This window comes from Magnolia sinica, chromosome 3 (assembly GCF_029962835.1).
Source record: "Magnolia sinica isolate HGM2019 chromosome 3, MsV1, whole genome shotgun sequence".
NCBI lineage: Eukaryota > Viridiplantae > Streptophyta > Magnoliopsida > Magnoliales > Magnoliaceae > Magnolia > Magnolia sinica.
In genome coordinates, this window is record NC_080575.1 from 109759418 (window position 1) to 109772546 (window position 13129).

At 42.9% G+C, this 13129-nt stretch overlaps 1 protein-coding gene across 5 annotated transcripts in view; it reads left to right on the plus strand.

The window, feature by feature from the left end:
* The window catches only part of LOC131240674 (uncharacterized), a 63125-nt gene that overhangs the window by 12836 nt on the left and 37160 nt on the right, over positions 1–13129 (plus strand). Inside the window, exon 2 of one of the 5 annotated variants that reach the window (XM_058239064.1) lies at positions 3396–3633. The exons of the other annotated variants lie outside the window; for them this stretch is intronic. Within the exon in view, the coding sequence (XP_058095047.1) occupies positions 3622–3633 (12 nt within the window). The 5' untranslated portion in view covers positions 3396–3621. The remainder of the gene's footprint in view (positions 1–3395; positions 3634–13129) is intronic. 5 annotated transcript variants of the gene reach the window in all.

Sequence of the window (13129 nt, forward strand, 5' to 3'; positions counted from 1 at the left end):
CTTTCTGCATATACATGGAATACACTAAACTCAATATAGTTCATATATATCAGGAACGCGATACAAACATCGCATTTAACATGTGAAATTGCACACACATCAATAATAAACCATTAACCGACATTGAAAGCCTTGAAAACCACAACCTATACGTTTATAGTCCGCACCTTTCGCCGGTAGACTCGTAATGAACTCAGTTTTAAAGCTAAGTCTTTGTCTACGGCAGATTGGCAACCTATAGCATAAATTAGGTTAGCTATTTCATAACTTACACTATCTGAAACCCTAAAATAGATTAGGGTTAGGTTTTCGTACCTAAGAACGGAATCGGAATCGCCTATATAGCGATACAGGAGTGGCGGTTGAGTGTGTGGAGTAGCGGGATCGAATCCCAGGAAGAATCTCCAACTCTCACTCTCACTTTCTCTCTTTTCCCTTCTCTTTTCTCTTCTCTCTCTCCTAGGATTTTATCAAATTCGTATGGGGTGAGAGGGAGAGGGTTTAAGGTCCTTATATAGGCCCAGGTTTGATGGGAATGGCCCCAGGGCCAAGGTATACTTAGGTTATATCCAAATACGGACTGTTCCGGTCCAACGGAGCACTTCTGGTGGCCCCTTTTCCACGTGCGGTCGGACTTAAGCTCCCTGACCATGGATCTAGGTCAGGCTGAGTTTTTGTTCCGATCGGATTTACAGATCAGCCGTGGCGGACCAGTTTCAGTTCAACGGTCACGGTCACTCGATCAGGGTCACAAGTACACCTACATGTATGGGACATTTCTCCTAATCCGAGGGTGTATTTGGGTCAGATTTTGACGGTCTGAATCCTTATATGTGGCTCGCAAGCGACACAACTCAGATTACTTAAATTCGGATTTTTATTTCTAAATATTTTCACGTTTCTCACACACTTTGCTCCGGGCTCAAGTTGTGCATTTCTATACACAATTAAGACTTGATTTCCGAGGGGGTTGTCAAGTCCAGTAATGCGGTCATATATGCATAGTTTCGGGGTAATCGGACTTTCGACGTGCGGTCTAGGTCCGATACGGAGTTTCGGGTTTAATGATGGATTCTAGATTTCAGGGTAATGTAGCGTCAATGATTCTGCACGTTTTGGGTCTTGCAGATCATATTTAAAGTGATTAGTGCTAATTTCATAAGCACTCTAGTTGAGCACTTGCTAACATTAACCTAATTTTCTAAAGGTTTTGATCCTGGGTAATTTTTGCCAAAGGGGGTACTCGGTCTTTGTACGGATTTTTCCGAGACGTTACAATAACGGTAACGGACACATGCCATAATGGTCACCGTGGCCTTAAAAAAAAAAAACATTATCGACCCCGTAACGAGTTGTTATGGGTCAATTTTTCATAATGGCCATTGTGTTCCCGTAATGCGTAATGGATGCCACCATTATTATTATGTAATAGCTGTTATGCTCCCATAGTGGCCATTACGGCAAACCATGGTCCAATTACCTTATAGGTTGCCTAATGGGTACCAACCATATCTAGGTCTAGGTCCCTCAAAAACATGACTAGGAATTAAAGGACCCATCTAGCAGGATTTGAGCCCAACTATGCTGAGTTTGGGAACTCTAGGACTTAACCTGAACGCGATCCTTTGACAGCTCTAGGTATCATTGAAGGACACTGCAATCAAGATGGAGGAGCAATGGGGAATTGACATCCTTCATGGATCTGTCTTTATGTCCTCATCTTTACTTGTTTTGGATCGACTTGGAGAAAAAAGTTGAGGTCCAAAATGTCCTCCAATGTAGGCTGGTCTTTCTTGATGGTCCCCTTCAGAAAATCGGAAAATTGTGTCCTTCAACCTTTTCATAGGAAGAGATGGTGTGGATTCACTTACTTGGAAATTGGCATTCTCCTTCCATACTTGGGTTCTGGAAGTAATCCCTCAATGCTAGATCCTTAGGCTTAAGGAAGCGAATGGTGGATTTGCAGATAATTTATATCATGTTAACTTTAGGACTACATTTTGCAGAATTCGTGTGTATTGTTTCATTGAGACTGACAAGTATATATACGAGCAATAGAGCACTGCATCTTAACATATCTTAGGAGATACTCCACAATCTACTATAATCAATCTATAATCTATTGCATAACCGTATGTAAAACCATCTCACCTACTTGTGTCTGCCTATCCTAACAAGAACAATAGTTGAATATGTGAGGGTTTGTGTGGGAACATTTGATCATTGATCCATCCTAGTTGTGATAGAGGTGTGGTGATGAACAAGTGAGTGTGGAGAACACATGCTTCTATGTACAAATGGAAGTGGCGATGCCGGATTTCTGAATTAAGGGCATGTTTGTTTTACTACTTTCATCAGTAAAGTGAAGGAAATGAGTAATGATTACATAATGCTTTACTTGTCTAGTGATATTAGTTGCACTTGACTGCAGTGATGACATTGCTTACATTGTTTGTTTTATCCAGGTAAAATTGTAAAGATGACAATTTTACCATTTAAAATTGTGATGGTTACAAATTCCTTTACTAATTTCCTATTACATCTACATTTGGCCTTCAATTTATGTGTTGTAGTACTTGTTTAAACAAACACTACGAAATAGTAATGATGGCTTATTTACATACGTTACCAAGGAAATTGGCGAAACAAACAGGCCCTTGGAGGAGCTTAGGGTTCAAACCGCGTCTGGATTAGGCATCCGGCCGACAATTCTAATGAAAAATGAGATGATGGTGGGGAATATAGGAGGATGATGACCTGGATCGTCTGTGTAGCCATGTTCTCCTCTAAGAGGAGTGCCACAGGCTGCCAAGGCATCGAATAGTTTTAGAGCCACAAGATCGACTGGGCCGTTAGAGTCGATGAATTGTCATCAGAGGGATAGGTGGTGGTCCATGCCATTAGAGAAAACTTCCTTACAGATAGGGGTGACCCTTGTAGTTCAAATGGGAAATATCAGGAGCTGAAGGGAAGTAGCTCTGTCATTTCATAACAGATGGGACTAGACAATGTTGTTATTTCTTTGAATCTTTAGGGTAATTCAGCCCTTTCTCAGGGAATAGGAAGAGTGCTTACCTTCTTGAGATGCTTTGATAACATTGCTTTCTCTCAAAGGGGAGAGGTCATTTATCTAGCCTTTTGCTTCATATTATCCTAGCATGCTTCCATTTGATAGTGTTTGCCTCTTGAGCTGAGACCTTTGGAGATGATCCAGACAACAATTGAATTTCCATTTTGAAAATCCCTTATCAAGCCATTGCTTGGTGCCAAGAATCATAACTTCTAGATTATTTGGAGACTTCTTCCAAAGATTCTCTGCTCTAGGAGGTTAAGGTGATTGAGGCCTCTCGGCATCATCTATAACAGTCGCTAATGCTACCAGCTGTGTATTTCAGATTGAAGTTGTGGTCTGAAAAAGTTGCAACAAAGGAATCTCACCCCTGGGAGGCTAAGTTGGCGCTTTCAGTGCTGGAGAAGGAGCAAATTCAAGGGGAGAGCATTGAAGAGTGGATCATCAATCTCACCATGTAGATAGGCTAAAGAGTAGGACTAGCTTTTCATGAAGTGGAAGGCAGGGGCAGAAAACTGATTTGTCAATTGGAGGAGAAGAAATCTAAAGCAATGGACAACAAGGTGAAAAAATCTCGAGGCGAAAAAGGAGCTGTTGAACCTTTGTCCTTTTGTCAATTTCATAAAGTTACTGTTATATGAATCTTTGAATTCGGATAATCCAGTAGCAAGGATCTAGATGGGAAAGAGGTCGTCATAGTTTCCTAATGATTATTCTATCCTAGAATGTGAGGGGACTGTGCTGCCGCATTAAGGGAGCCCAGGTAAAGGGTCTATTCACAAGCCAAAAGGTGCAAGTTGTGGCTCTCTAGAAGGCTTGAGTGATGTTGGATGATGCAAACCAGCTATGTGACCGAGATTTAACTTAAAATCAAAGGAATAAATAAAATCATCAAACTAAAGTGTGATGCACATGCAAACAACATGAAGCCCAAGAGATGGTGGGTATGATTCGAGGCCAAATCACAGTCATCAGCCCTTTGACCAAAGAAAACACTTAGAAAATTGGGCCCAAGGAAGATAAAGATCTTCCGACTAGCATAGTAGTAATTCGGGTTCAATAGGTTAAAGTTTGATGTTTCCCCGGTTGGACCAAGGTAATTCCAATGCAAGAATCTTGAGATCTAGGAATATTAAACGCAAACGATCGAAATTGAGTTGCCTATTGTGGACAAAAGAACACAACCGACTCAAAATCAGATCAAGTGGGCCCCACATGTGCGTGTGGCAGTCACATGGGTGGTTGTACGGTCCCGGTTGGGAAGAATTCGCCTTTGGCGAAATAAAGCTCCGGTATTGCTCGAGAATATCTGGATCTATTCGTTGTAGCTCAGTCTCTATAATCCAAGTGCTATCAGATGTAGGTCGATTCTTCCATTTGACTAGAAACTTCTAATATCCACCATGGTGAGTGGAAACCACCTGCTCATCCAAAATCGTGTCTACCTCCTCCTTCCTCTCAGGTGCTGATGGAATAGGTGGTAGAGGTTGGGAAGGTGGGTCATAATGGGGCCAAGAATAATAGGCGGGATATAGGACAAGGTGACGATCAATAGGGGAACTGAAGTGAGGATCTAGGCAAGGCACCAAATCTTCCACATTAAACATTAAACTGGTACCCATGTCCAATGGAAGATCTATAATGTAAGCATTGAGACCCATTGTCTTAAGGATTTTGTAAGGTCTTGCACTGCTTGCCTGTAATTTCTTAACGGTACCTGGAGGAAACCGTTCGTGCCTAAGCCGGATCATCACATAGTTACCTACATCGAACTCATGCTGTCTGTAATGTGACTTAACATGTAGTTTGTAATTTTCATTACTCGCATTGATCCTACGTCTAATCTCAGCATGTAGCTCATGGATGAAATGCACAAATGATGATGCTGACTCATAACGATGACGAGATACTAACATGGGAATAAGATCTATAGGCTTCCCAGGGGTGTAGCCATAGACGGCTTCGAATGGACTCACTCCTATAAACTTATTGACTGATGAATTATATGTGAACTCTGCCACATCACATAGTCACCTACATCGAAATCACGCTGTTTGTAATGTGAATTAGCATGTAGTTTGTAATTTTCATTACTCGCATTGATCCTACGTCTAATCTTAGCACGTAGCTCATGGATGAAATGCGCAAATGATGATCCTGACTTAGAAGGACGACGGGATACTGACATGGGAATAAGATCTATAGGCTTCCTAGGGGTGTAGCCATAGACGGCTTCGAATGGACTCATTCCTATAAACTTATTGACTGATGAATTATATGTGAACTCTGCCACGGGTAAGATTGCATCTCACGTCCTAGTATGCTCACCTAACAAACACTGCAACAAATTCCCCAAACTATGATTCACGACCTCTGTTTGCTCATCAGTTTGTGGATGATAGGCTGACAAAAACAAGAGTCGTGTGACCATAATGTGACATAGTGTCTTCCAAAAATAACTCATAAACCTTACATCCTGGTTAAACACTATGATCGTAGGCAACCCACGTAAACAAACTACCTCTTCAAAAAAAATCCTGGCAACATGAGAGGCGTTAGACGTCTTTGAGCATGGAATGAAATGGGCCATCTTTGAAAATCGGTCAACAACCACAAAGATGGAGTTGTGCTTCCTAATAGTCCGTAGTAATCCGAGCACGAAATTCATACTAAGGTCCTACCACGGAGCATGTGGCACTGGCAAAGGTGTATATATCCCTGTGTTATGCTTCTTCTGCTTTTCTATGTGACAAGTACGACACCGCATAATGATCCTCGGCACATCTCACTTGAGACTTGGCTAATAGAAACGATCCTCCACAAGGGCAATGGTCTTGTCACGACGAAAATGACCTGCGATCCCTCCCGCATGCAATTCCCAAACTAAAAAATCTGAGAGGGAAGTGCGAGGTATACAGAGCCTATCGCCTCTAAACAAATACCCATCACTCAAGGCAAACCTCTGATAGCTCCCAATCCATCCCTCCACAAGGGATGCGTACATAGCTCAAAAGTCTGGACACGACGGGTACTCTCTCATACGCTCAAACCCTATAACCTCTACGTGCATGGACTGTAGCGTCGCCACCTTCCAACTAAGAGCATCCATGGGTTTGTTCTCAACTCCGGCCTTGTGCTTGAGCACAAATGCATACTCTTGAAGAAATTCAACCCATTTAGCATGCCTTGGGTTCAACTTCTTTTAAGAGCTAAGATAGCGCAAGGCCTTGTGGTTAGAAAACAAGACGAATTCTTACGGTAATAGATAGTGTCGCCAATGCCGCGAGGATTGCATACCACATAGAACTCTTTGTCATAGGTGGAATATTGTTGCTTTGTATCATTTAACTTTTCACTAAAGAATGCAACGGGATGTCCCTCCTGACTGAGCACACTACTTGTACCCACTCTAGAGGCATCACACACAACTTCAAAAACTTTAGAAAAGTCGGAAAGTCGCATGACAAGAGCCTTATCATCTTGCCCTTGATCTCTATGAATGCCTTAGAGGCAACTTTGGTCCATTTGAACTCCCATTTTCTTATGCAGTCAGTAATGGGGGCCATAACAGAGCTGAATCCCCCAACGAACCGTCTATAAAAAGTTGTTAAGCCGTGAAAGCTACGGATTTCGTGAATATTCTGCGGTTCAGGCCATGCTACTATTGCCCTGATTTTCTTAGGATTGGCGGACATACCATCTTTAGACACAACAAACCCTAACAAGATAACCCTATTAGTCATGAATGTGCACTTCTTAAGGTTTGCATACAACTTCTCAGCCCTTAAAATCCCACAGACTTGCCTCAAGTGGTTGAGATGCAGTTCCTTAGTAGCACTATAGATGAGAATATCGTTGAAATATACTACTTGAAACTTTCCAATGAAAGGCCTCACTACTTGGGTCATCACCCGCATAAATGTACTTGGGGCATTAATCAAGCCAGAAGGCATGACTAGTCACTTATACAACCCATCTTTCATCTTGAAGGCTGTCTTCCACTCATCACCCGAGCAAATGTGGATTTGGTGATACCCGCTCTTGAGGTTAATCTTGGAGAATATTTTAGCGCCAACCATCATATCAAGCATATCGTCAAGCCACAGTATGGGAAACTGATACTTGATGGTAATCTTGTTGATGGCTTAGCTATCCACGCAATACTTGATGATAATCTTGTTGATGGCGTGGCTATCCACGCACATGCGCAAATCGATACTTGACGGTAGTCTTATTGATGGCGCGGCTATCCACACACATGTGCCAAGTGCCATCTTTCTTTGGCGTGAGAAGTGTGGGCACTGCGCACAGACTCATACTCTCTTGGATGAAATCCTTTCGCAGAAGTTCATCCACCTGCTTCTTTAATTCTGCGTGTTTTGCCGGATTCATCCGATGGTGGGGAAGGTTCGGTAGAGTGGCCCCTGAAACGAGATCAATGACATGTTGAATGTCTCGCATCGGTGAGAGTGTCCGGTAAATCCTTAGGGAAAACATCCCTGAGCTCATCTAACAATGGATTGGCCTCCTATGGCCTCTCTATATTGACCTATGGGGTGGCCTCTCTGGCCACTAGGGCTTACGCCTTAGAATCAGTCGTAGTCTCCCACTCAAATTCTCTGGCAGTGATAATGTGAAAAGACTTAGACCGTGAACTCGTGCCCACCTTTGACCCATTCGATCGTCCTTTATTCTTCTTCTCACTTGGGCCCTTAGGGGCTAGGGGGACCAATACAACCTTCTTGCCTTGGTGGACAAAGGCACTTATATTTGAGCGACTTGGGATCGTAACATCATGGTCAAAAAGCCATGGTTGGCCCAAAATGATGTGTCCAATATCCATAGGCATGATGTCACACCACAATGAGTAAGTGTATAGGTCAAACTGAATAGGCACAAGACACCGTTGGGTGACTACCACCTAGGTTGCATCGACCCAAGACACCTTAAAAGGTTGAGGGTGGGGTTCGGGCTTCAACCCCAATTGCTAGTGGAGACAACATTCGAACGACTACCACTGTCTACTATCACCTTACAAGCCTTATTCTCACATTTCACCTTGGTGAAAGAAATCGTAGTTCGACGCCAATTATCGATAAGTTTAGGGTGTGCTATGGCGCAACGAACGACAACCAATGGCGTGTCCTCTCTCATTGCAATCCTCATCACTAGGGACCGCCTCAGGCCGGTATACCACTTCTTCCCGATCACCTTGGTCCCCGGACTCTTCACACTTGTCAAGGAGAAGGGTCTTACCCTTTGGGCATTGACTTGCAAAATGCCCGAATCCTTGGAGAGTTATAACACTGTACGGAATTACTACCCCTAGAGTTGGTACTGGCTATACCTTTTCCTTTCACATCTCTAGGGTCAGGCTGAGACCCTTGGGTTTTGGTTTGGCTCCCAAAATTAGACTTGTTGGCACGGGAATTGGTCTTGGCAGAAGAAGTACGGGAATCAAACCCCCCTCCATACTATGGTCGGGAATATAACTCAATCTCTTGGGCCGCCTGATACGCTTCCTCTATGGTAGTAATTTGGCGGAGATGGAAACCTTGTCTTATTTCTGATCGGAGACCCATTCAAAAACGAGACAGTACGCTCAATGGATTCTCCTCAATTTCACACCGCATCATAAAGTCCTTGAATTTAGTGATGTAATCTGCCACAGACATGGTCCCTTGATGTAGAGAAACCCATTGGTCCATTAGCCTCTAACGGTATATATAGGGTACATACTTCTCCTTCAAAATCTCCTTCATTTCTCTTCAATGAGTCATAGGAGCCTGTCCTGCCCTTTCAATCCGCCTCTTCGTTATTGTCCAGAACAATTTGGCTTGTCCCTCTAGCTTCATCTTTGCAAATTTCACTTGCCGGTCGTCAGACATATCATACCACTCAAAATAGTGGTCCATACCCGCCATCCAATCGATGAAAGCTTTTGGGTCGAACCAATCATCGAAGCTAAGGGGCCTCCATTTTCACGGTCTTCATGATCCACTCATTTGGTTCATGATGGTCATGTCGATCCACGGGTGGGAGTGGAACTTGACGAACCACATTCCTCCCACGTGCATCATGGTTACCTTGCCAGACCACATTATGACCATTGCATGCATCGACTTGTTCACCCGCCTGTGAATGGGCGTCGTCCCTAGTGTTGGGGCTCGCCTGATGGGGCACTTCTACTGCGGCGACTCGACCCGCCAATGCAGTAATCTGCTTTGCTGTGGCATTGTTGTGGGTATCGACCTTGTTAAGGTCCCCCATAACCAGTTTAAGGGTTTCATTCAATTGCTCTAGACTCATGGTCGCGGTTAGTCCAATGCCGTGGCCGGATTTAGTGGGCATGCAAGATTAGGGAACTGGAATGCACTTGCGACTCCTAGACGACAACTGAGGACACAAATCTAAAAATCACAATCGCACGATCGATATAAACGGTGCAAAATTAGCAACTATGCAGAGGAAAATTATGCAAGTTGTAGAAATTCGCCCACATGTAGAGTTTTCAGCAATGTGAAGAATCTTTTGCAATACGCAGAAAATTCAGCAAATTGCAAAATTTTACAGAGAAATATTCAGCAGTGTGTAGAAATTTCTAGTTTGCACCTGAATTTTTGATTTTGTGGGAAATTCCAGATATGCGTAGAAAATCAGATTTGTGCAAAAATTGCAAATCGTACGCAGTAAATTCCGATAAAGTGGAGCAACTTCATATTTTATAATGCAAAACTCGATTGGATGATGCATATGCTGAATTTTATGTTTATGCATGAAACTTGGCACAAAGTATCCTAGATGCATATAATCGACCATGTGATATGTGTGAAGGGACTCCTACGCTAAACCTGGCTCTGATACCAAAATTTGATGTGGGATGATGCAAAACCAGCTATGTGACTGAGATTTAACTTAAAATCAAAGGAATAAATAAAATCATCAAACTAAAGTGTGACGCACATGCAAACAGCATGAAGCCCAAGAGATGATGGGTATGATTCGAGGCCAAATTACAATCATCAGGCCTCTGACCAAACAAAACACATAGAAAATTGGGCCCAGGGAAGATAAAGATCTTCTGACTAGCATAGGAGTAATCCGAGTTCAATAGGTGAAAATTTGATATTTCCTGGGTTGGACCAAGGTAGTCCCAACATAAAAATCTTGAGATATAGGAATATTAAATGCAAATGGCCGAAACTGAGTTGCCTATTGTGGACAAAGGAACACAACTGACCTAAAATCAGATCAAGTGGGCCCCACACATGTGTGTGGCAGTCACACGGGTGGCCATCCGGTCACACTTGTTGGTTGATCGTGTGGTCCACACACAGGTCGGGTCCGTTAATAATGGAAGACAGGTTTAGGTGGCCCGTAGATCAAGTAAAATCAGATTCAAGGGAAAGCAATGAAAAGATCTTACCTTATGATTGAAGATTCAAAGAGACCTACCATCTACGATTCATCAAGCATGAAGTAGAAGAGGAAGGATCTTAGGGACGAAGGATAAAGTGGCTTTATACCCTCTAAGCTTCTATCGAAAGATCTAGTCTTCACAACAATGAAGGAAGAAGAAAGGGACTCCCACAAAGCCTCCTCAAGATTTTCTCCAAACTCACATTAGGGTTAGACATCCACACGCCACTTGCTTTAAATTATTCCAAAAAATTGTTGAAATGAAAATTCCGCCCCTTTAGTCACAAAAGCAAAATACCAATTATGTCCTAAAAGGTAAAAAGTCTAATCTACCCCCTCAAAGGATTTTTTTTTAAAAAATAAATAGATGTCCATTGTCCAGTCACAAAATAAAATGTCGAAATCATCAAATAACATAAAAGAACTAAATAATAAAACGGTCCAACATGATCCAACCATCGGATGGCCCCATGATGGGACATAAAATGATCCAATGGATGGATGATCATGTAGACCATGATCAATGGTGGGATGGTCTCCAAATATGACCCATGCCATTCATGCTTTTCTAATGCTCGCCGATGACCACTGGTGATCACTATCAGTCACCTAGCCAAAGTGAAAGTGACGATGTGGCCTGTCGACGCCTACGTCTTTGATATGTACGGAGTGGTGATAAGACGTCCGCATCACTGAGATATAAAAATGGGATAGTAGCTTGATTCAATCTATTTGGGGTTGCCATCATTATGATTGGATCGAATTGGGATCTATTGGCGCCTTGGTGGGATAATCATCATATGGGACACGGGGGGTTTTCCTTGAAGCTAGAAGAATGGGTGGGAAAATTTTCTCTCAATTTGCTTCAAAGATAGTCCCAAGGTGGTCATTTGGGTTTTAATGTTTGTATATGGCCCGAATAATTTGATGTCCAGGCAGGAACTTAGGGCCGAATTAAACTACATTGCGAGGAAGTGGAAATCTCTTGGGGTGTCAAGGTCACCCATAGGTCTGGTTCTACAACTATTTGACCTTCTATGCTTGGTTCTCCAACTGGATACATCATCATCCTTCATTGACCTTCCTCTGGACGGTGCGTCATTCACATGGTTGAACCATCAGGAGATCCCCGTCATATCTAGGATCGACCAATTCTTCATATCTAGCTCATGGGAAGATTTCATATGCCGAAGTCTTTCAGTGGGTAGTTTTAAAGCCAGTTTTTATCTACCGTTCAATTCTTTTGTCTTATAGTCTGGATGGGTGGGTCCCATCCTGTTTAGATTCAAACATGTGGCTTCAGGACAAAAAGTCAGAGATTGGTGGAATGCATTGCAGATGCAGAGTACTATGGGTCAGAAAGTTGGCTCTTAAGATGAGGAATCTTATAAAGAAAAATCAGAGAGTGGAACAAAGCTGGATTTGGTAGAGTGGAGGTAGAATGCAGACTCCTATAAGAAATTCAAGAAATTGACAGGCGAGGTCATGGGTTCGAGTACCCATTGTGGTGAAATCCCACTGTGGTGTGAGTTCGTGAGTGTGTGTGGGGTGTGAGTGCGTGCGTAAAAAAGAAGAAGGAAATTGACAGGCGAATAAAACAAGCAAACTTTTTGGAAGCCAACGATCAAAGACATCAGCTGCAAGAGGATTATAAAAAGAAGACTCTTGAAGAAGAAATCATGTGGGAAATTTAGAGCTTGTTGGCTCAAAGAGGGTGAGAAGAAATTAAGAATACACGTTCTTCAATCAAATGGCTAAAGCTCGGATAAGAGTGCATCGCATCCACTCTTTTGCAAGTGTCAGGGAAGAGGATCCCCAAGCATTATTTACATGATAGTGGACTTCTATTGGACTGTTTTCCAAAGATCAGTGGCAATGTCCAAGCCTAGTTAATGAGTTCGGATAGATTACCCCAGAAGATGCTGCCTATTGAAGAAGATGAGGTTTGGGCGACGGTGGGGCAACTTGGGTCAGATAAAGTGCTAGGTTTGGATGGTGGGGCAACTTGCCTTACACCAAACCTTTTGGGAAGACATTGAGGGGGACCTAATGGAATACAATAAGAGCAGTTCTATGAAGTGGAAAATTAGCTACTGATTTGGAAACCTTTTGTTGCTCTCATTCCCAAGAGCGAGGAGGCCAAAGATTTGGCCGAGTTTCTGATGCAGGACATGCGATTTAAATATGATATGCAAAGTTTCAGGCTTAGATCATACCAATTCAGAAACAATTACACAAATTCCACATCCCACATGAAAATCCAAACATTCAATTAAAGGGAAATCTATGCGGGTCCAGGCCTACACAGGCTAGGACTGGACCAATAAAAATTATAAGCCAAACGATCTCAAAGGGAAATAGAAATCAACCACTCATGCATAGCAAACAGTCCCTAATCTAAGGGATTCCCCAGTCTCAATTCAAGGAATCCTAGGGTGAAAAAAGGGCAAATAAATTAAGGCTAATGCAAACTAAGGCTAGGGTCTAGGACATAGGAATGAAAAGAGGAAAACCAAAGGAAAACCTAACCTGGAGAAAGCTCCTGCGCGCAGATGGTGACCCGAGGCTGACGCACGTGCGCGGGTGGGCTAGCTGCACGTGTGATGGAAGCCCGCCTCCCCAAAGTGACACCTAGGCCTT